This window comes from Cupressus sempervirens, chromosome 1, assembly GCF_028749045.1.
Source record: "Cupressus sempervirens isolate cs-2001-9-10 chromosome 1, ASM2874904v1, whole genome shotgun sequence".
Classification (NCBI taxonomy): Eukaryota; Viridiplantae; Streptophyta; class Pinopsida; order Cupressales; family Cupressaceae; genus Cupressus; species Cupressus sempervirens.
The window spans coordinates 68,892,595-68,917,567 of NC_143118.1; the positions used below are offsets into that span (position 1 = coordinate 68,892,595).

The window sequence follows — 24,973 nt, forward strand, 5'->3', positions numbered from 1 at the left end:
AATAAAGTATTAGGCCAATAATTTTTTAATAATATTTAAACTTTCAAATTTCATTTAAAAAGAAGCCTGACGCCAATTGGCATGGATTGGTGAGCCAAGTCCCAAATGAGTGACATGTAAGGCAAACAAAAATGATTTAAACTAGCCAGGTGTTCTGAACTAAAGACTAATTAAAAGCTCAAAACTAGCATCTGCTCAGTACTGTTGATAACAATATGTCTGTATAGGACAAGCATCAAAATGCCTAATGCCCAGACATTTTCACACGTGTCTCCCATAACCTGAATTCATTGCAAGCATGCTTTTCCACTCAAGTGATTTCTGCCAGCACCCGGTATTTTAAACAAATTGTCCCTTCATGATGGCATTAATAAGACGAAATTGTGGTAGCAGAGCACTTCCAAAAACACTTTAATAAAACCCAAGCAGAAGTAAAATTCTGTAATATGATCGGATGCTTAACTTGAAACAAGGCTCTCAGAAGTCAGATTTTGGATCTAGAGTTGATGAATATACCGTCTGAGCTCTAAAAAACCCAATTAATCATGGAAAAATGATTGCCCTTACCTTAAACTGTGCAATATGCCTCATATATATTCCAAAAAGAGTAAAAGAGAACCTGTGCTGTGTACGTTTGATAACCAAACCTCAGGAGTGTTTTAATGGCTACGCAATTAGATCATTAAGCAAAACGGCCATAAATTGTAATCACAGGTCTAGGAAGAATATTTAACTGATAATCATAAGCCCCTTTCTTGCTCTGATTTTTGGCCAGACAATACCTCATTATATACATTGACCTTGGAAGAATAGTTTGTATGATTTCTTGATTAACTAATAACCAAAGTAACAATTAAAATTAAAAAAAGTCATTTTCAAAATTCCAAGACACAATTACTCAGTTCCCACAATCACTCTCAGGAAACTCTTATTTATGGAAGTTGATTATTTATTTGATGCACAGCATTCTCAATGCTGATTTTTTTTCCCCATACATTAAAAAACCCAAGATATCAGCTTGTGGGATGGAACATGAGAAATTTGTAGTGGAATCAAAACTATCTGGGACATTAAATACCAAGAGAAAAGAACTGCAATGAAGAGAGTTCATGGAAGAACCTTATGGCCGATCTGACAATGTGCCAGAATCATTAGATAAAATCCTCGAATCTTATAACTCAAAAAAGACTTCTGAGGTTACAACAATAGCTCGTTCACTCCTACGAAAGTGCTTTCTGAATCTCTTGGGCAACATCCTTAGCAGGTTTCTCAGCATGAAGCTTACTAACAATGCCCTTTTGGACATAATAATCAATAACCTATAGGCCAAAAAGTAACAATGCATCAGTTTTCTCATAAAATTGAAATGATCATGGGTCTAAATAATTGTTTTTAGATAGACTTTCAATGCAGTTTACAATACTAGAATTTCATTGAGAAATACAGCTTAAATGACTAGCATTTCAAGAAGAAGAAAATTAAGTTGATATATATTCAAATATAATATGCCAAAAGTCGATTCATACATCCCATCTACTAATATGTATATTGAAATTAATTAGCACACAGCAATTCATAACTACTAGTTCAATAAGTACTCCAAGTAAACCTCAGGTGAGGATTGTAACCCAAGTGACAACTCTTAACAAATATTAAAGGCAAACAGCAACATCAATCTCCTACTAAGGACTGTGCAAACTTACACCCATTGCACACCAACATTTTGATGGGGATATGATGGCACAAATTCTCGATACCCTCAAGCTCAAGTTGTATATTTACCTTCTGAGGTAGACAACCCAAATGACTTTTCCCTTGCAAGGTCAAGGAGCACTGTCTCTCAGAGACCAGAGCAAACTGTTAATGATGGGACGCATCCATAACCATTCACCTACCACAATGGTTCCTTTTCCTTATGCATCACCAATTGCATATGTACATCAATAGATTTGATTTAGACTCGGGAGAGAAATTATCTCCTTCAAGTGGTCATTTTAGATTAATAAAAATTCACCTGAGTTCTACGTTTATTTTTCGGATTAATGGATGAAACTTCTAGTTAGGTTGACAGTATGAAATTGAACATCATAAAAAACCTTACAATGTCAAGAACATCCCTTTAGCCCATATCACAAGCCTAGGATTTATCATTTTACTATTTACCTTCCATTCATTCCCTCTACCTTGGCAAATAGTAAACTTGAGAAATTCAAACTGGAGGATACACCTACGGAAATGTGTGCATGACCTTAGGTCAACAATGGCTCATGTTGCCAAGGAGAGTAATGCAAACCTTGAATGACAGATATACTATCCATTGGGAATGAATGGTCAGCTCATGCAGTAGCAACCATATATAATGTGGGCACATTAACTAAAGTATCATCAAGAAGCAACTTTTGTACAAGATGGTTGATGTATGCTGATGACCATTCCAGTTGATGGGAAAGTTAGTTATATGCTGGTATTATTTGTAGCAGAGTAACAAGACTCACCGCGAGTCTGTCAAGTTTCCCAAGTCGGCGAGTCGAGCAAAGCTTGCCGGGTCAAAATGACCTGTGACTCAGGCTCAGCGGGTCAGGTTAGGTGACTTGTCTCACTCGCAGATCATGACTGTCATGACCTGGCCGCAGCAGTCAAGTTCAGATTAAGGAAAAAAATAAGAAAATGGTTGTTTTTTAATATATTTTTTTTGGCCTTTCTTATCCTTATAACCCTAAAAGGGCTTTCATAACACTCTATTGTGAGAAAAAAAAAGAGAGAGAGAGGAAGAAGGGAAATAGAGTGTCATTGTTTTGCAACCAACTGAAAGGAAGAGGAGAAAAGCTTACATTTGTGACATTGGAGCAGCTATATACTTGCATTTAGATCATCAAGGAGTTTATAGGAGCTCTTCTCAACACTTGTCAACTCAATTCAAAGAGGTAAGAGTTGATTTTTTGGATTTAGATGATTTTTTTCTCTGAACTTATGGGTTTTTTGGATGATTTTTTTCTATATGTTTATGGGTTTTATTTTACTTTAGATCTTCATAAAATACAATGCTTAAATGGTAAAATGACTTGTTGCACCAACCTTGACATTTTTCCTTGCTCATAATGGCTCCTCCAGTTAAAAAACCCAAGCTCTCTGAAGGCAATAAAAAAGATGAGTGCTGGAAGTACACCATAGGCTTTCCGGGCAGAGGTAGAACTCAAACAAAATGCTTATTTTGTAAGGTCATTAATAGTGGGGGGGTAAATAGATTGAAATACCATGTCGTTGGCATACGTGGTCATAATGCTGCGCCTTATAAAGTTGCAACTGTTGAGGCTCAACGTTTTTGTTATGTTGCCTTCGAAAAATATGAACAAGAAAAGGAATTAAAACAAAAACAATTACCAGAGTTAGCTCAGATTGGTTCCACTCCACTTCCCATCCACACTCATCTGGAACTGCTTTTGTATCCACTTTTACACCCCTAGGTTCAATACGTTGTGTTGGAAAAGGTTCCCTTCCCCCCTATGGTCCTAGAACTTTTGCTAGTGCTACTACTTCTACATCTATTCCTTGCACTGTTAGTGGCGCTGCCCCTGATAGTAGTACCAACATTACCTTTCGTCCTAGTCAGAAAATCTATTTTGGACAATTTTTGTGTTCCACGTTCCACTCCTAGTGCACAACCCTCGCTTAAGAGCTTGGGCTGGAATAAGGAGATCCATCACGCTAGAAGAAGAGCACTTCGCAAATTTTGGTTTTTCTGCAATATTCCATTTATTACAGCCAGGTACTTTTAATTTTTTTAATTCAATTTTGATAATAAAATTTTATAGTTTTAACTTGATGTTGAAATATGCTAATTTAAATGTTTTTATACATGTAACAACACTCCTTATTGGCAGGGGATGATTGATGTGGTTTCCATCAGTGGTATGGGGTTTAAAGCCCCCACTGAAGATGAGTTGAGTGGCCTCTTCTTACTAGAAATGGCTAAGGAGATGAAACTTGAGTTGGAGAACCATAGAAAGATTTGGAGCCAAAGGGGGTGTACCATTATGACGGATGGATGGACAAATAGGAGGAATAGGACTCTCCTAAATTTTCTTGTTTCTCGCGGAGGTAATTCATCATCCTCTACTTCTCAAAATCTAAAATTTAATGTATTATTGAATAACTAAACTTTGTTTTATTGATTATTCAATGATAATTATTTTGTTTTATTTTCACTTTCAGGATCCACCATGTTTTTTAAGTCTAGAGATGCTTCCCCACATGTCAAAAATGCAAAATACTTATGTGAGACTATTGAGGTCATAAGGGAGGTGGGGGAAGAGAATGTTGTCCAAGTGGTGACTGATAATGCAACTAATTATGTTGCTGCAAGTAAAATTTGAACTTCCAAGTTTCTAAATTTTTTATTTTAGTTTTTCATTAAAATTTTGAAAATTAAAAGTTTGTTAACACATCTAAATTTTTAATTGTTTACTAACTAATTTAAAATTGCTGCATGAAGACTTTTGATGGAGAGATGCCCAAGAATCTTTTGGACTCCATGTGTGGCCCAGATGCAAGTAATGGGTGTCAATCACTAAGATGTCCTAATATCCTTCCTTAGCAACTACTCAAGACTAGGGTGGTGGTGATTGGTTTCCTCAACACACCAACTTCACCTCACAATGTCATCCCTATCTTCCAAGTAGCCTCAAGCCTTCAAAAAGGCAACCAAAACTTCTCCACACGTCACTCCCTTGCACCCTCCAGGATCTCTAACTCCAATACACCTCTTTGTACCCTTTTCCACCATTTCACCAAGTTTCATAACCCTCTGATAGGTTTTGGGCTTCCTTCTAAGCCAAAACTACAAGTTGCTCTAGGAGGCCTAATAGGGGCTCTTTACTAGTAGCCCTGTCCAACCAAAACAAACACCATACTCCAAAAACTTCCAAAGAACTCACCCAACTAGTTACAGATTCTCTAATAACATACGAAGATCTAACTAATCCCACAAGATGGGTTCTGGTTCGACTCTCCTGACCCCTTAATTCTCGAGCCCCTAGTTTAGGACTAAATAGGGCTAATACCACTGTCTGTGTTAACATACCTCCAATACTGAAACCCACACCAAAAATACCTCCACCAACACTTAGGACATCCTTCCACACTGTCATCTACCAAATCTCAAGCACCCATGATTTTCCTTCTGCCTTCTGCAGCGTTATTCTTGACTGTCAACACACTAAGCAAATCAAATGCTTAGCTCAAATGTTGTCAGAAAACCCCAAGCAAGTGGGTGGTGGCAAAACAAAAACTGCAAGTCATCTCCATCCTATACCCCTTTTGTACACCAAGAACTATGGTTTTCCACCGTGGGGATTAGGAGGGAGACTTCATTATAGCTAAAACCCTAACCACAGCCTAGGTTAACCAATAGGCACAAATAAAACCAAAAGTGTTTTAAGCTTATTCCGCACGCCCAAATCAAACCAATACATTTACAAATAAACCAAAAGACAACTTTCCACAATCACAACATGTACTTAGCATCACCCTGCAAAAAGATCTCAAGTTTGTGCTCACTATCTACACATAGTTTCCCACCAAAAACTTGCTTTATTGATTCAAATTTCATACAATACTACTCCAACCCTTTCCTACGTTGAAGACATCCATTTTATAGGCCAAGCCTCTTGACCTTACACATTCATCCTTACATGATCAATTAAAACAACAAACTTACTGTTGACATTCCAATTTTGCGAGAAAAGTTGAATGACAACTTTTTTTGATAATTTTTGCAACTTTTCCATATTCCAAACAAATGACTTCAAATGCCTATCAAAACTTAAGGAATCATGCAAGAATACTAAAAAACATGAAAATGAAGATTACTAATCAACTCATAGTGTTGACCGATGTTGACTGACCTTTGACTTGCCCATTGGCCTTATTACAACATGCAAGAAATATGCCTTAAATGCATTCTAGGGATGCTTGAGATTACCTTATTGTCTTGGGTCATCTTGGACACTTATTGACCTCCTAATCTATCCAAAATTAGTGTTTGACCACCTTGTTTAGGACCTTGGGCCCCTGCACCAAGCCCATTGCCTCGTCCTCGTGTTAGAGGATATTGGCAAGATTGAATGGGTGAAATCATGTGTTGATAAGGCCAAATTCTTTGCCAATTCATCTATAACCATGCCTTGTCCTCAACATTATGAAGGAATACACGGAAGGAAAGAAGTTGGCTCATCCCAGTATCACAAGATTTGCCTCTAATTTTATCACTAAAATCCTTGCTGAGTTCAAGGTTACCTTTGAGGTGTACGTTTGTTGGTCCACGATGGACTTCCTCATCCTTTGCCACCACCCCTACAGGGATAGATGCAACAAAATGCATTTATGATGAAGAAGGTTTTTGAGAGCCATGTAAGGAGAATGTGGAGGTAATTTAAATTTTAAAAGCTTAAGTCCTAAAATTTATAAATTAATTTATCTCATACATATTTTTGTTTTATTTTCATTATGCAACTTTGCAAAGTTTCGTCATTCACTAAATTATTTTTTTGTTTAATTGTTCTATAGATCATTGAGCCTCTTGTAGCCCTCCTACGAGTTGCTGACGAGGAGAAGCCCGCTATGGGTTGCATATATAAAGGCATGGATAGGGCCAACGAGGCTACTAGAGCCAAATATGTAGGAGTTGAGGACAAGTATGGCCCTATTTGGGACATAATTGATAGGAGATGGCAAAATCAACTTCATAGACCCATCCATGCACTATTACCTCAATCCGGCATATTGTTTCCATGATGATTTCAAGGCAAATGAGGAGGTTCTTAGTGACCTATACACTTCGATATCAAAGATGGCCACTAATGCCACAAATATATTGCTTGAGATGGATGCCTATAATAGTGCAACATGGCCCATTTTTTCAGGTCAAATTTGCAAAGAAGGTCATAAAAAATTGCAGCCAGGTAAAAATTGCAAATTAAGCCTTATATAATGTGCAGTGATGCACATATATACTATCTAGTTTCTAACTTTCTAGCTTTATTGGTTGAAACTTGAAATGAGACTAATATTTTTTTCTTTTCCTTTTTTAAGAATTCAGACAGATGGTGGCAAATGTTTGGGCCTTCAACAAATCGCCATACGCGTATTGAGCCAACCAAGTAGCATTTCTAGATGTGAGCACAACTGGAGCATGTTCGAGCACATCCACTCGAAAAGGCATAACAAGTTGTCTGTGGAGAAAATGAATAAACTAGTCTTTGCATTACAACTTGCGCATTAGGACCAGGGAGATTTTGGATAGTGACACCTCCCCAATTACTCTAGAGGAGGTTGATCTAGAGTCTAAGTGGATCACTGAGGCTATTTATCTTGTCTTTGATGATGAGGACTAGAGTGGGTTGACAAGGCAGACAAAGAGGCTAAGGCCGTGGCTATGGCAGCAAAGGAGCAGAGAGATATAGTTGGTCCTAGTGGCACCTCACAAGCACTGGCAAAATCTACAGTTGATCCTAGAGGCACCTCTCAAGCTAAGGCTATGGCTAATCAATCATCCAAGACCTACCTTAGACACCTTACTAAGATGCATATTATAGATTATACTAAGGCTGGGGATGAGGATGAGGATGAGGATGAGGACTAGAAGCCATAGCTACAGTCTTGTTTTAACTTTTTGTTTAACATATGATTGGAACGTTTGATGAAGACTACTGATGTGATGGATTTGATATACATTTTGATGGGTTTCGTGGATTTTATATATCTACATTTTCTATTTACTTTAGCTACTATTTAGCAATTTACCTTGTACTTATGTAATCGATGTATGTTTATGTATGTGATCAAATTACCTTCTATTTCATGATGTATTGTGTCTTTAAGCTTTATTCAATAATGGGTGCATGGAATGTTCTTCAACTCCTAAAAAATCTCAAAATTTGAAGGGTTTTGTCACTTTGCAGAGTCATTGCTGAGTCACTGGCGAGTATGAGCCGGGTCATGAGTCGAGTTACCCTTGTTGAGTCCGAGCCGGGTTCGAATCTTGTTACTTTGATTTATAGTAGCAAGGTACATACTACACAATAAAGTGAAATTACACAATTAAATATAATTGGTTTGATAGCTGGTCATTACAAAAAAAAATCGGATGATGCACTATTATCTCTCATTGCTGAAAATTAAAGTGTATCAGCCTCCAAACAATTAACACCTACCAAATCTCTCACCAGCATGTTCAGGGGAGCCTTCTTATCTAGAATATAACTCGACAAAACCAAGCACCTTACATATTACGCTTTAAGAATGTATTACAATTCGAACAGTTGGCTACTAAAAGATAATATCATGATACCTATAAGGCTATAACAGAGTCCTCTAAAACTTGATTCCCTTGGCCTCTAATATGCTAGATATTTAAAAATTATAATAAAAGCACTCCAGTGAAATTCGTTTGGGGATTAGCCTGCTGTTGACTTGTTAAATCCTGCAAAATTGTTTGGAATCATCCAGCATCTGCCCAGATATTCTAAACTCAAGATTTCTAACCTGAACAAACCCGTGTGATTAAAATTCAGATCCAATCCCAAGGGTTACTTTTTCAATGCTACCTTTTTAAGTTGTAAATAGAAGTTAGAACAATTAATAAAGGTTATTATATCTTAACAAATTTATTATGCATTGCAATATTATAAATTTATGATAATTTAAATTTTAAACTTGGAATCTCCACATGTGAAAAGTCTCATATATAGCCGCCACTTGTATCTAGAAGTTTGCATTTCTTCTATTTTTTCCAGGTGGATGCTGATTTGAGAGGAAATAACATCTGAAATATGAGCTTCAAGATCCAAGATTTATATTTTAGACAGTTACACCACCTTGGGGGACGGGGGGATGGCGGAATGGGGGAACAAGTTTCCAAGATAGGGGGACAGGGGGGCCCTAATTTGGGGACGATGGCGGGGGACAGGAGGGGGTGTGTATATATACATATGGTACATTAAATGCTAGTTATGAAAAGATGTATTGCAATATAAGATATAAAGATGTAAAAGAGTAAATACTTGAACATTGGAAATCGAACATTGAACATAAATTGTTGAATCAGCAAATAGTCAACATCAGGACATTCCTCATCCTTGGCGGAGGTGGCGGATTCTAGTGGCACCCTTGCAGACGAGGGGACAGTCCCCGGTGCATCCAAGTCTCCGGGACGTGGGGCAAAAGGAAGGGGGGGAGGGGGCGGGAGGGGACCCCGTGTTACTATGGACTTTTTCCCCAAGTCCCTGGTGCGTCCAAGTCTCTGGGACATGGGGCAAAAGGTGGGGGGGGGGATGCATCCCCGTGTTACTATGGACTTTTAGATAACACTCGAAGAGGTCCAGAGACCATCACATATATAATATATTAAATGAATAAATAAGATATATACCCCTCATGTAGTACGTTTATTGCTAATTGGTAGTGAATGAGTTTGTGAAATGCCAAGAACAAATAACACTCTGGTCATTTTTCAATGGCTACAAGGCTGCAACAGGTATAGCTGAAGAGTTTCAAATTCATATGAGTAATCAATCTTTTGCTGTTCAGTGTTGTAAGAATTTCAATTGAAAGCCTGAAACATTTTTAATATGTATGCCAACTGTAAACAAAGTTACCTAAACCAATAAAATATTTACTCGTCAAAAGAAGATGTCTGTCCTACACTTGCAAAAGAAAGGTCTGATTTGGAATAAGCTATCATCAAGGAACACGAGTCAGGATCATACATATTATATTAATAATAGTGACACTCATTGAACACACTGAAACCTGCAAAATGAAGGCTCCATTCACCTATATTTACATTGCAAAATGGAAAGGCATTCATTTAAGGGAGTCGGATAACCAGACATTGAAAGGTGTAGATTGAGCTCAGCGCGCATGTACACGTACAGCAATTATTTGTGCCTCAATGGAATTTAACATTAGTGCAGTTAAACAACCAATTTATAAATGTTAGTTAGCCTCAAGACTGTCAACTACAAACTAAAGGAAAGCAATGCAGAAAGCAGAATAGAAATGGAAAAACTGCATTTCAGAGATATAATTTCACATAAGTTCAGTTCAATTTGAAAGAAACAAGAATTGTTTTACACAACTTACAGGCTGTGTTTGTCTGTGAAATGCTTCCAGCCTAGACTTGAGAACTTCTGCATTATCATCCTTCCGTTGAATCAATGGCTCCCCTGTGACCTGTCAAAGAAAACATCTATCAGAAATGCACAAATTATATAGAAGACCTATGACACCACTGCAATCATCTAAATATTCAATAAAAAGATCATACATATGTATATAATCATTACTTAGTTAATACAAAATATATACAGTTACAATCAAAATAAATTAGGGCACTGAAATTCGTACCACTAAATGCATTGACTCGGATGACACTGAAACATTCAATCAACATACACTCCAAGCATTTTCACAAAAATGAAAAACTATTAAACAAAAAAACAAATCTGTTGCCTGTGAAGAGAAATAATAACACTGAACCTGTCCAAAGAGAAAATAAAATAACTCAGCAGTTCCAGTATAGCACGGAAAATAATTTCATTTACCTTGGGAAACTCATTCAACAAAAATGAACTTGGCACAAACTTCTTTTTTTGTCCCCTGAATGGTATTTTGTGCATTGCCCACATAAACTTCATGGAGACTAGGAGATGGCATATCTGTTTTAAGATGATATAACTTGCTTGCATATGGATTATCAAAAAAACATATTAATATGAGAGGATTGTATGAATTCATTTATTTTCTGAATGTAATTGAATAAATATTTAGTCTAGGTTTTAGGTTGTAAGTATGTATACATTTAAAACTTTATTAGTTCTTTTGTATAGATGTACCTAACGTACCCAGCCTCTTTAAACAATATTCTCATACCAGTCTACCATACTTATATCCAAACTACAAATACAATTCAGTGGCTAAGAAATGAAGTAGTGGGCCTAGTTGCCATCATTGGTGTGAACTATTTACTTAAGAAGGAATTCTTGTGAGATTTTGGAAAGATTGTTTCTAATTGCTTGCAGAGACTGGTATACTATGATAAGCCAGTCCTCCTTGAAATATTGACAATTCCACCACCACTACATATATCCCTTCTCGACTCTCCTAAGGCTGGTTGCTTATGTTCTGTTTGAATGATGACAACCCTCCATTGGAGCATGGCAGTTTTTATTATGCTCTGACAATAAAGTCTTTTCCCATGCCATTTCACTCAGGTATTTTTTAATGTAGCAAGGTCAACAACTATAGATGGGCTGCAATGCAAATGTTTTCCCTCTATTATTTCATTTTTCTTCTAGAAGTAAAATTCAAATGCTTTCTCCTCTTCTATTTCCTTTTGCTTCTAAAGATAATCTGTAATTGGCTTTTTCATCAATGCAGTGAGCACGATCACCATGGAATGGGACTATTAGCAATCAGTAATCTTCAACCTATGCTTGCTCACTCTGAAAAGAGGGTTGGCTTTTCAGTGTTGCCCCACTACCTGCCTTGTTTTCTTTCTCCTCGATTGAAGTCCCTGAATTGATTTGGACAAGCTGCTAGAAATGCCCCCAATACATTTGCCATAGGCTTTTCTTTCAGTCTATTTTCATTTCTAAAAAATGAAAATTCTTCTTCATGAATTAAGGATCCTTCATAAAAGAAAATTGGAAAGAAGAACAGCACCATCCAACAAACAAATAACCAACCACCACATCTAAGATTGACAACAAGATGAAAGATAAATTGGTTGGAGATGGTCATTCCAAGAGTGGAAAAAATTACAAGCAGAGGGGATTTAGTCATGGAGGAAACTCCGTAGTTAAGTGCGCTTGAGCTGGAGTAGTACTTGGATGGGTGACCTCCCAGGAAGTTCTGGTGGTTCACCTCTGTGAGCATCACCTAGATGCAATGAGTGCTAAATATTCTATCCATTCTCATGAGAGATGGGTGCAAGTGAACCAATACTCATGAACATGGATCAATGAATTTGACACAAAAAAAAGAACTACACATTTGAATCCTGATAGCAATATCACAATTATCTAACCTGGTTGCAGGATCTAAATGAGGATTTTTATTGATAACTATATTACATTCATTATTTCAATTAAGTGTGACTTTAGGGTAAGATCCAAGGACCCTCCCAAAAGAAGACATTACATACCTGCTGAATGAGAAATCTGGGAATGAAAATGACAAGAATGTGGTAGAAGTAGTCTTCTTAATATCCTATTTCCTTAAGTGGCTACATTTAAAAATTATGGTATAGTCTCATATATTCTTGCAAAAAGCTAAAAATGGTGGTTACTAAATGTAAGACAAGAAAATGAAGGAAAGTTGAAAATTGATGAATAAAATGGCCTTCATCCTGAACTCTCTTTGAAGTATTGCATAAAGTTGGAGGTTTGAAATCTGCTAATATTGGACAAATTACATGAAATTGGATTGTTTGAAGTCTGCCAATATTGGAAAAAGTGCCTCATTTTCAACTGAAGGCTTCAATTTGGATTGGAAAGGCTGCTGATGGCAATGGCCCCATAGTATGGCTAGATTTCATCAACAGATTAGTGTGGCTGCTTGCTGACAACATGGACTTCGTGAGGTTGAGAGGCTTTTGATGGGCGCTAGGCATTCTTTGATTAGAAGTCTTGGTTAAATTTTCTATGCAGGAATGTGATTTCGTACTGTTTTTCAGGTCTAGAGTCCCTAATCATAGATGTCTTTAGCCAAAACAAAATTGAAAGACAAAAATTTGAATTCATTAATTATCTTAGTGAAAACAACAGGATGAGGGGCAGCCAGAAATCATTTCATGATCTGTCTTCCAATGCCTGCAAGCACCGAAAACCACTGATATAATGTTTCGAAAAGATTGTTATTAACAACAGAAACACCGATGATATGTCAAAGATGTTTGGAAACTAACCATAAAAGAAGTTAATGCTTTGAGTAAAGACAACCCTGAAAACCATGTGCACCGCTTGCTTCAAAATTCAAAAGCTAAAAAGCATGGATATATATATCTTCTTCTTCTTTCGTCTGATAATATCTGTTAATATTTATTCATTTTGAACAAGTGGACCAGCAATATTAGTTTGACAAATCTGGTAGATTTTATCATGCCCTTGAAATCTACCATTTTAAATTTCAACAATAGTACTTCATAAACCCTGCAAATTAAATTGCATCAAACTGTATCCACTAGCCAGTGATTTTTATCACCAAATTTCTATTTTGCTATAAGTAATAGTTTAGGGGAAAAAATTGAGACCTAAGAGATTTATTAAAGAAATATACCCAATTTTTAAGCAACACGCCAATTTAAAATATGTAGAAATTCTTTTATGAATGTTTATATTAAATTTTCCTATATATTTCTAACTTCTGTACTGGTCTTCCCAACATTTCCCAGAATTCCATACTTTGAGATTTTCCCTTCCAACTAATCGAAGCCTAAACTTCATAAAAATCAATCACAGGCTGCAAAGAATCCCACAAGTCACAAGCTGGAACCAGAAAAGTTCTCTGTTTCAAAAATAAATAGTTGAAGGACAACGATTGTACTGCACAAAGAATTCAAACAATTAATCAATGTCCTGAAAAACTTCAAAAATTTACAGTTGGTTAAAGAACTTGATACTAACAGAAAATTCAACAGTGTGAACAAGGAGAATCAAAAAATTTAGAAGGCCCTGAATAATGTCCCCAGTTTAAAATATTGTTAAGAGGGAAAGCAACCATTTAAAGCCCTCGTTTACTAATAATAGTTTCAAAGGTGAAATCCTACGGATTAAATTTATGAGTGTATTTTTAGTGAATCTTAAAAAAAAGGATCCACTTAGGCTGATCAGATGTCCAATTTCCTGTTTTAGAATGAACAGCTAAAGTCTCGTCTTTAAACAATAAGGAAATTTTCTACATCAGACCCTGGACATTTTAAGACAGTAAGCAGGCCACCATCCATCCACAAAAAAAAGCTTTCATGGTCTATATCATCATGAAGATATACATGGTAATAGTTGTATGATGTAAGCAAGTTTGCAAAAGCCACTCAGGCCTTGACCTTCCTGCTCCACTAGTTGCATCGTTTTCTTCATCTGATAGCATATTTAACAGCAAGAATCAAAGATACAAAAAGACCTCTAATAATCTCTCAACTCTCCAATAAATATTATTGCTAAAGGCAGAGACAGAAAATGTGTATAAACTTTTTCAATTTATTAATAGTTATAAAGGAATCTTGCAATGAATTAGGTTGATTAGTGACCATTTGCACCAGATGATTAAATGAAAGGTAATCACCAAGGCTGATCAGCTGTCTGATTTCTTGTTTTAGAAGGAAAAGCTAAAATTTTGGGTTAAAAGAATAGGATAATCATATGTTTCTACAGCATATCCTGGACATTTATAGACAGTATGCAGACCACCATACTATCCACAGAAGAATCTTTCATGGTATATATTATTGTGAAAATATGTATAGTGATAGCTAAATGATGCAAGCAAGTTGCCAAAGCCACCCAAGCCTTGACCTTCCTGCTCCATTTGTTGCATATTTTCTTTACCTGACAGAGTATATATTCATCACTTCTGACATATGCAAAATGAAACATTTAGATACATTATAAAGCAAGGTCCAAAAGTAACATTGTCAAATGATAGCATACATGTAGGAGACAAACGTAAATAGAAACATGGTGAAAATCTAGATTCAATTCAAAATATCAAGTAAAAATCACTTAAGATGATTTTAGCATACATCATCAACACCAGGAACTTTTGGAGGGGCAAATTTTGTGTGATATGATCGTCCACTAGCTGGATGCATCCAACGACCAGTTATACGCTCCTCCAGAATTGCATCATCAATAGCAAAATCCAGTACTTTATCAATTTTAGTCCCTTGTTTTTCCAACATCTCATCAAGCTGTACCAACAAAAGAATGCCTTATAAAGAATACAAGAGAATGAAAATCACAAGTAAAAGATGATTAATTCAAAACAAACTTATTTTCAAAATAGTCAATGAAAATAAATGAGTACGGCAATGCTTCTATCTTTTTATATTTGGATAGTGAATAATGTTCACATACAGACAAGGATAAGATTCTAGACCTTCTGAGCTTGAACAACTGTACGGGGAAAGCCATCAAGAATAAAGCCTTTCTGGCATGACGGCTTTTTAATAGCTTCATCAATAATGCCAACAACCAGATCATCAGAGACAAGATCTCCCTGTATGATCCAATGCAATTTTTCAGGTTATAGTTATAAAAGAAACTCTTCAAAAAAGCAAATATACTAAGCCATTCAAAACTCTAACTTCCAATTCTTTACTCAACCTTATCCATTGCCTCCTTAGCTTTTATGCCCAAGGGAGTTTTGGCAGATACAGCTGTTCTTAGCATATCACCAGTTGCCAAGTGACATAAGCAATATTCATCTTTGATAAATGGTGATTGAGTGCCTTTCCCCGATCCAGGAGGACCTGCCACCAAACATAAAAGGCTATGAACGAAACTAACACACAGACTTAATGCACCAGCACTAAGCCTGCTTGTTGCAAACTTCAGGAACCAGCTAATGATAAGAAAAAATATGCTGGTAGCACAAGAACTCAATGATTGAGATGAAAATTAATTATATGAATGAAAATAAATTTAGATATTCAAAACTAAGATACATCAAAAAGCATAAAGCTTCAGTAAGCAAAAATAAAGTTGATTAGTTAACCTGAAACATCAGCAAAAGAGAAATTTAGATTAATCCAGGGTTTTAAAAACAGCAAAAAATGTTTTTCTCTGTTAAATTAAGAGATTACAGAAGATCTTTCCATAAGAGACACAATCAAGAATCAGAGTTGGAAAAGGAAGTTACTAAAAACTACCTAAATGACTTACAAATAGAAAGTAATTAAAATCTATCTAAATGACTTAAATGACCATTATAAGCTAAATATAGCAATATTACTTTAATACCCTCCTTAATGATGATTCCACTAACTACACCAAGCTTTCCCTGAAATTTTACAAACTTGTCTAGACTTTAGGGTGGGGTCCCATGGAGGGGCTTAAGCTTCTATTTCTCTGTTGCCCGGGAACACGTCCCCAGCATTAAAACCTCTGTCCCCGTACCGGAAACGTTTCAGGGACTTTGGGACGGCTAGGGGACCTCCCAGCCCCATCCCCCTTTTTTCTGAAAAAAGGGGACAGTTGGGGACGCCTTGGAAGTCCTTACAACGGATGGGCATCCCCAATTTTATAGACAACACCAGCACTTATACACTTATAAAATATTTTTCTTTTATAAAACATTTTCTTTTATAATTTTAAAGTGGGCCCCTCCTTCCAAGTTCACCCTAACATGCTTATTATTGTTTGGTAGTTGATTCTTGCTATTTGGTGCCCTCTGACTAGTATTTGACAGCATCACGTTGAGAATCATGGAATTAATATAGCTGTTACACTCACGCTACAAGCTCAAAATTATGTAGCAGATTGTTTGCAAGGTGTTGGGAAAGTCTGAAAAGTGCATTATAGACCTAGAACATTCATTCTTATGTCATTTTCTGGCAATAAATCAGTGCTTGGTTGGTTTTGGGTTGATCTAGGTCCTTTGTGGAATATATAGTGAATATTGGAAGTTGCGTCAAGATACCGTCATATCATAACAAACCTATACCATGATCAGAACTCTGTAGAGGACCTTTCTGTATTAATATCAATCCACTTACAATGAATTGGAACTGTAGTTTCAAAATTAAATGATAATAGTGTGTTTCAATTTGGAAGGTGGGTTATTGTTCTTGTTGCTATTGAAAATGATTCTAAATTATGTTTTAGGTATATTTGAAATTTTTATATTATTATTTTAATATTACATGCACATTGTCAATAATTCCAAATTATGAATGCATTATAGTATATTGAGCATTATGTTTGATTATTGAAATGGTGTATGTTAAGGTTCTATGATATTTAAATGACATGGTTTATCCATGTCTTCGTATGAATGTAATGAATATATGCAAATTTCCCTATATTTATATAGCTGTCTCCATTATGCACTGTAAACTTGGAGCTTGTCCTAAGTATTTAGTCATTTCATGTATTTAATATTTGTTGCCAAGTCAACTTGTGGCTTGAGGGTTTATTTAATGTGAGTGTTTATTTAATGCAACTTACTAGGCCAACCTATGGCTTGGTTTGGTATAAGTAGAGGGTGTTGTCTTGTCTATAGTCATTCAGATTAGCATGGAGTAGCTGTGAGGCACGAAGTTTAGCAGAGCTTGCAAGCACAAGTTTAGATTCTTCTTGGGGTTTTCTACCAGAGTGTGGGTCTGGGCTAGCTAGAGTTTGGATCTTGTGAGGTCTTGCAAAACAGTTATTATAATTGCTTATGTATTTGGCCATAACCCAGAAGGCCTTAAATCTTATTACTCTATTATGAGAATATGTGTTGCAATTGATCTGAATCTTTGAGTTATCATTGTTCTTCCGCTATTTGGTTATTTGTTGGGGGTTTAGGTTAGTTCTTTTGGGAATACACCTACGTTGTACTGCATTAACTGTATATTTCATTATCAATAAAAATGACATTTTTGTGGTGTGGCTGGGTTTTCCCCTTCAAGTGGAAGGGTTTTCCCAAGATAATATCTCTTGTGTCTTTTGTACCTGTTTTTGTTCTTTCTTATGGTTGTTTATCTTTATTACTTGTGCAAAACATTAACAAAATCTACTATGAATACCCATTTGTTTATTTAAGATTTCAAAGTACTAGAAGAAAAATCTATGAGGCTAAAAACTTCCTTAAATTTCTGTACTTAAACCTTTTAAGCTGAGCTGCATTAGAAATTCATGGGATCACTAGTTTTAAAATATTCCTAAAAAATCTCTGCAACACATTTTTAGAAAGCTCCCTCCATGAGACCCCACCCTTAGTAAGAAAATCCAACTGCCTTCCAATATGTTGTTGGGTAATGAAGGCATCCCTCCCACTATCCAGAGATACAGAAAACAAAATTAAATTGAACTTCAGCTTCTCAAATACCATCGATTTCTGTTGATAAAGAATCAGAAAAAAAAAATGAAACCCACGAATTGTGACTACCCACAATTTCCTGGAAAAAAATCACTCTAAACCTTCACAGTTCCACAAATTGAAGTAACAGGTTAAAAACCCTTCACTGCTTCAGAGAAATACAGCAACAATTTCTCAATACTTTTGCAAAAAATGCTGTTCACCACAGAAACCCTAGGGGCAAAAAAGTGTCCAAAAACCCATTGTATCGCAGCCGAAAAAACAACTTTTAAAGAAAAAAGTGTACAATAAACAGGACCAAAAAAGAAACCCTTCTTTGCGCTGCTCAAAAACAAAAGCCATCAATTTGAGTCAGTAAAAATTGATCAAAAACTCTTCAATAAACAACAGATGACCTTTGATTTTGTCATGACCATAAATTTTATTTAAAATAAATCTAAAAACTTCTGAAAATTACCAGGAAATTTTCAAGTCAATTGACCGTTATATTCATATGCTCTTCTGACATCATGGAATGATAATGATGATTGATTGATTACAAAGCATAGGAATACTCCTTAAATAAGAGATTACAGAAGATCTTTCCATAATGAAAACGATCAAGAACTAAAGACAGAAAAGAAAGATATTAAAAACTGTAACGTCCCCTTTCTAGCATTCATAGCATGATGTTGTCGTTAGCCTATTTCCCCACAGTCCCGTAGACTAACTAGGACATTAAAGGGGCTTAGAGGCCATTTGGCCTAGACAGTTTCAGTTGCAAGTCTTTCTAAGGGGTTCTAAGGCAACTTTGGGCATACTTACTATTTATAGTAAGTCATCTTGGACATGGCCGGACATTCAGTCACAGTGGTATGTCGATGGTAATTGTTTAAAATCGACAGGAAGACTTATTTATCATTGATAAGATTTGTTATCATTGATAAAGCCATTTTATAAAGTTAAATTTAAATATTTAACTTTATTAATGCATAGACTATAGTTTGTGGGAAATATTTAAATTAAAAGAGTTCCCTTTATTTTTATAACACATTGGAGTAAGGTACATAAAGAGAGTTATGTTTTATCCCACATTGAGAAAACGAAGGATTGAGCTCTTGTGAGAACACTATAAAAGAAATGGAAGAGCTTTTTTTTTTGTATGCTTGGATGAAGATTAATGTTATGTTGCTGGATATCTGATTTCGGGCTTGAAGGACGGAATCCCTCTTTGCTAGCATTCTCTTCGCTGTTGGAAGACACAGTCAGGAGGATCAATGGTGTTTTCACTTCAGGAAATACACTGGGTTTCATTTGGGGCGTTCGCATAAAGAAATTTACAAGGGTTTGAGGTGCAGATCTGAAGTTAGTTATTGCTATAGTGCCGCATGAACAGTATTTTGCTACAGTCGGCATGAACAGTATTTTGCTACAGTACGGCGTGAACAGTGTTGGTATCAAGTTTACTTGTTTTTCCGGCTGATTAGAAGTTTGGAAGGCTGCCGACTACATCTGCAAAATACTACGGCAACTAATTCCAAGTTTCTTCTGTCAAATTTTGATACTTTGCATAATAATTGTTGAATACAAGTCTGAATAGTTGTTGCAGCCTTTAAGGCAGCTGTAAGTGCACATCTACATTTAAAAATCACCCTTTATCAACAGATTGAAAGAGTTTCCAGATTTTTCATATATTGTTGAATGTGTGCCAAGTGTTTGTGAAAATGTTATGATGTGTATTATGCATTTTAATGTCACTTCATAGTTGCTCGTAAATCTACTCAGTGGAAAGCAATTTATTGAGGAAATCAGCTTTATGAGTTTGCATACAAAGTGTTTGACAATATTCCTTAAGTTAAATTTCTACAAGTCAAAGTTCAAATCAGGGGAGGATATTACAAAAACTACTAAACTACTAAAATGACCATTATAAGATAATAACATTAGCCTATAAAAATACATATTTGTATATTTCCACCTAATATTCAAAATTGGCATTGCATGTACCAATGCACTAATGCTACAGATGCTAGTAGCTACCAACTACTGTGCTTAGCTCTTTTCTATATGGCATACTCCTCAGACTTTTGCAAAGCCTCTTTACAATGTAAAACAAAAGTTGCTTCAGGGTCGAATAAAAGAGTGTGGAAAGTGGCCAAGTAGTAGAGTATCTTGATCAGTTTCAATATTGAAGTGCCATGTTTCATGTGTTCTAATCACCTACTTTGTTCTTCACTGATGCATTCTCAGGGTACAGAAATCTCTGTTATCCTATACAAAAGAACCAGCGAGTTTCTTTCTTTCTAGACTGGTGTTAGGAACCTCCCGTTGTAATTATGTCCATTCCAGTTGCATTGCTCACCACAAGCATCCCTAAAATAGACTTCTATTGAAAATAATATGAGCACAAACCCAGAGCAGAAGCTTATTTTTTACCAAAAATAGACAAGCTACTGCACATTTGTAAACACGAAAATCAATTTTCAGTGTCAGTGTTCATTTTTCTGGAAAATTCACATATAGGTGTATTTGTGAATGTGAATTCCCCTTAACACAGGAAGAAACGTGGAAGATCTATCTTTGTCATATTCAACATAAAAAATTAAAAAACCTTACCCCAGCACTATTCCCTCGCAAAGCAGATTCTGGTCACCAAAAATAAAACAATGGCATAAAAAGAACTGTGGTGAGGATATACATCGAGGCATTCACATATTTATTATTTAAAATAAATAATATAAAATTTCTCTTAAACTTTAAGCCTACATTGCCAGTTCAGGTTCGGGGACAGATTTGCCTATATGAGAATCTGATTTGTAAATGCGTGAAAAAAAAAATCTATTCTGATTCATATGGTTTCATGTGTGTGTGTGTTTGTCTATACGTTATATATACTAAAAAAATGAGAAAAATATACATAATTGTAAAACTAAATCATTTCATAGCATAAATCTATGATGCTTGATCATTGATCAATGCCAAATGTCAAAGATAAACATTGAAAATTTAAATACATGATCACTGATCCATGTTCAAGATTCTAAAAAAATTAATTTAAGTGACTTTGGCCCCACATTTTCTTTGTTTCGCCCATGTGTCCCCGAGGCTCTGTGTGGATCCACGCAGCATTCCCCTGGATCCATCACAGACTGATTCGCTAATCCAAATCTGGTTCAGACCCTGCCCCGTCCAGGGTGCGAATACAGTAACATAGTTTTAAGCCTGTAAAAAAGTGCTGTGACTGAAGATAAAATGTGAAGATTGACCTATGTATTTGTTTAGAACAAACAAGTAAGGCTATCATGCATAGCAACTTAGAATCATGTTAAATAGTAATTTAGAAAATATCAATGCTGTTACTAGGTGGCAAGAATTTACAATAGCTATAAGATACCGCAATGATTCACTGGATAAGCTATAGATATTTTTTTAATATATATATGATGTTAAATAGCAATTTAGAAAATATCAATGCTGTTACTAGGTGGCAAGAATTTACAATGGCTATAAGATACCGCAATGATTCACTGGATAAGCTATAGATATTTTTTGAATATATAATATTATATATATATATATATATATATATATATATATATATAGAGAGAGAGAGAGAGAGAGAGAGAGACGCCCCTTAAAGAATTGGTGACATCAAAGAAATGATAAGATTTTAAATACTGCTTGCCGTGTACTGAAAACAAATGAATCAGAATAGCCTGCGTGCACTTAACATTCAGAATGCCACATGAAACTTGAAATGAGTATTGCTTGAGGAGAGATGATGGAAAACTTGGATATTTTATGAATACTTATCAAGAAATTTTGGATTTGACTATATGAAATTCCTAATGATTGTCAAAAACACATTTGAAGGTACGATCTATCCTTATTTGTTTACCATTACTGCGAGAGTCGCGCCCCAGGAAAGATGCAGTGTATTTCTCTTCCTAATTATATTTTATTCGTGGGAGAGGCTAAATTTGGTCTTTAGATTTAAGGAAGACATGCTTGAAGTGAAGCAGTGTGATTCATTAAACTGGAAACCAAGCAGGTGCAAGATTACAGGCAGGTTCATTGCAATATTTGAGTTTACCAAATGGCCCTACAAATGTAACGACCAAACTTAAAGACAGGCATTGATCTACCAACACTGAATGTAAACCTGAATAAAAAAATGCAAAATTGTGAAGTGCGGGCGAACCAGACACATCCATATACCAATATACAATACGAGTTCCACATAAACATACATATACTCGGGATGACACTTGAGGAGGGCATGCCCGAAGAACAGCTGATGAAATTTCTAACCGGGTAAGCAATTGGGCAATGAGGGATCGATGAAAACGAAACAACCCATGTATATGATCCAGTCTAAGTCCACCGAACAAATAAACACTAATTGGGTACAAAACAATATAATCGTCTGAAAACCCTCGAAAACCCTACATTCCAGTTACCCACTAAGCCTAAAAATAAATAAAGAAATCCCTCCTTCATTTAACACATGAAATAAATCTAAGAGAACTGATATACCATACAAGACAAGGCATGTTTCTCGTACTAATGAGAGAAGAGTTTAAACGTCCAGGAAAAAAATACAAACATACCCACTAAAATGAGGCGTTTATCAGGCTTGCTAGCACATTTCATTCGCCGAAGCAGCTCGGTCATGAGATCGAGAGAGGGCACATTCCCCAGATCCAAACCATTGGTAGTCGCCATTTTCCTCTCCTACTCTCCTCGCCTTCTCCACCAATATCAAAGAGAGAATATCAAACGTAAAAGTAGACCAAAAAAGTAAAAGCACAAGGAGGAGCAGTGTGAATGGAACTCTGTAAATATCCTCTTTAAAAAATATATATTATCGGAAGTTATTATGAGGTTGTATCGACATTACAGTCAATGTTAGTTGAGGCACTCTGATCGATCGTAGATGCACCTAACGCAGGTAATTATTAAAAAAAGTTCGGAACTTTGGTCTTTATGGTGCGGTGGATGTTGGGAACATAGTACTCGTACCAAATGTCCTTGCTTGCTACGCCTTCTGAATGGACCATTATTTTTAACAATTTTTTGTCCGACGCTTTTCATGACCTTTGGGTTTAGTTTATTCTACGTAGAACAACATTTTTTGGTTTTTCATGACTTTTTTCTTGGTTTAGTTTATTGTAGATAATTTGAAATGAAAGAAAATTATTTTAATGTCTATAAGTATATGTGGGATAAAACAATTGGGTGGCTCATGTTGTTAGGTATATTTTGTTAGGTCTCCATTAAAAAATTAAAGTTACTTTAGAATATACTTATATTTAAAGGCTGATTAAAAGCGTTTCATTGAACTTGAGTGTATTTGGATTTTAATGTAGTTTATTGAATTTATGGAGTTGTGTATTTGAATTTTAATGTAGTTTATTGGATGGATAAAATGATTGGCTGGCTCATGTTGTTCAAATATACTTTGTTGGATCACTATTAAAATATGGGATTAAGCTACTTGTAATGTTCTTGTATTGGAAGTGATTAAATGCATTCGATATATATTTATGAAATGTGTATTTGAAAAACATATAAAGGGGAAGTAAAATTATTTTAAGGGGTTGTTTGGCAATGAAAATATGAGTGGAATAGGCATATGTAAATTTTTAAAATTTCAAATTCTTTGTTTGGGTGTACCAAATCGGAATTGGAAATATTCCAATTTTGGCTAAAAAATAAGCGTTTACTATTCCACTTAAATACGTGGAATTAGAATACGTATTCCTATTCAAATTTTATTTTTTCAAAAAACATAATATTTTCGGGTCCATGCTCATTTTTTCATGTGTTGTTTTGGGCTTTGTCATTTTCTTTTGCATCAAGCCAAGGAATTTGTCATGGGCTTTTTCTCTAAGCCATGCCAACCCTTTCTTACAGCACATCATAGTGATATTCATCCACAATTGGCTTACATTTCCACAATGATCTGAGATTCGATCGCACGATCACACTCTACCAAATAAAAATCACTAATTTCTAAAATATGTCACAAAATGCCTATAGATTTGCCAAGAGGACAAAGTATTTCTTCGTACAACTAAAATTTGTCCTCGTGTTTCTTCATCAGATCCCCATTATCATAGAAATTAATGTCGAACACGGGTTCGGGAGTGCCGACGAATTTCTTGATTCAAAATTTTTAATTTTGTCTAACCAAATACAGAATAAGAATATGTATTCTCTTTTGCTATTCTAGAATAACAATTCCAAAATACGTATTCTTATTCCTATAGCCAAACGAACCTTTAGAGACTTAAAATTCTGTTGTTCATATTTGATTATTGAATCTTATTTTTTATTCTATTGCATAAGACTTGTTTGGATTTTCGATCACTCTTTGGGGTGGGGGGGGGGAGAGAGAGAGAGAGAGAGAGAGAGATTACAATTCATGTAGAAAGAGTAAGTAGTATTAGATGTTAGTGTGAAATTGTTTCATCTTTGTTTTTCGAATTAATTATATGTATTATTTTCACTTTTCATATTATATAATAAAATATATATGATCACATCTAAAAAAATATTAGTGAAAATTTAATATAAATGGTGGAAAATTTATAATTTTAATGATTATATGGTCAATATTAATAAAAATATTATGAGGCTACATAGTTCTTGTTTGATGAGTATCATATTTTGTTCATTGGATATTTTGAGTAGAATTAATATCTAAACTTATTAACAGAAACACAACTTATTTGAACATTATTTTTTATTGTATTATCATTGTAGATAAATATAGTTGGTATAAGGTTACATTCAATGCATACTAATTCCAAATATAATAGCAAAAAAGTTATAAATGCAATATATTGTTATCGAATTTTTGTAATGCCCACCTCTAGTTGACTTTTTCGATTGTACTGTCAGATTCTTTTAG

General features: G+C 35.3%; 1 protein-coding gene across 1 annotated transcript; it reads right to left on the reverse strand.

The window, feature by feature from the left end:
• Window positions 1–801: 801 nt before the first annotated feature.
• On the reverse strand, window positions 802–22,813 carry LOC149576189 (adenylate kinase 4). Its single transcript, XM_089816610.1, has 6 exons — window positions 22,668–22,813; window positions 15,381–15,526; window positions 15,154–15,273; window positions 14,798–14,965; window positions 10,141–10,230; window positions 802–1,319 (listed from the first exon to the last, which is right to left on the reverse strand). The coding sequence occupies exons 1-6, from the start codon at window positions 22,780–22,782 to the stop codon at window positions 1,221–1,223; spliced, it is 738 nt and encodes a 245-aa protein (XP_089672736.1). The 5' UTR covers window positions 22,783–22,813; the 3' UTR covers window positions 802–1,220.
• Between the last annotated feature and the right edge of the window lie 2,160 nt (window positions 22,814–24,973).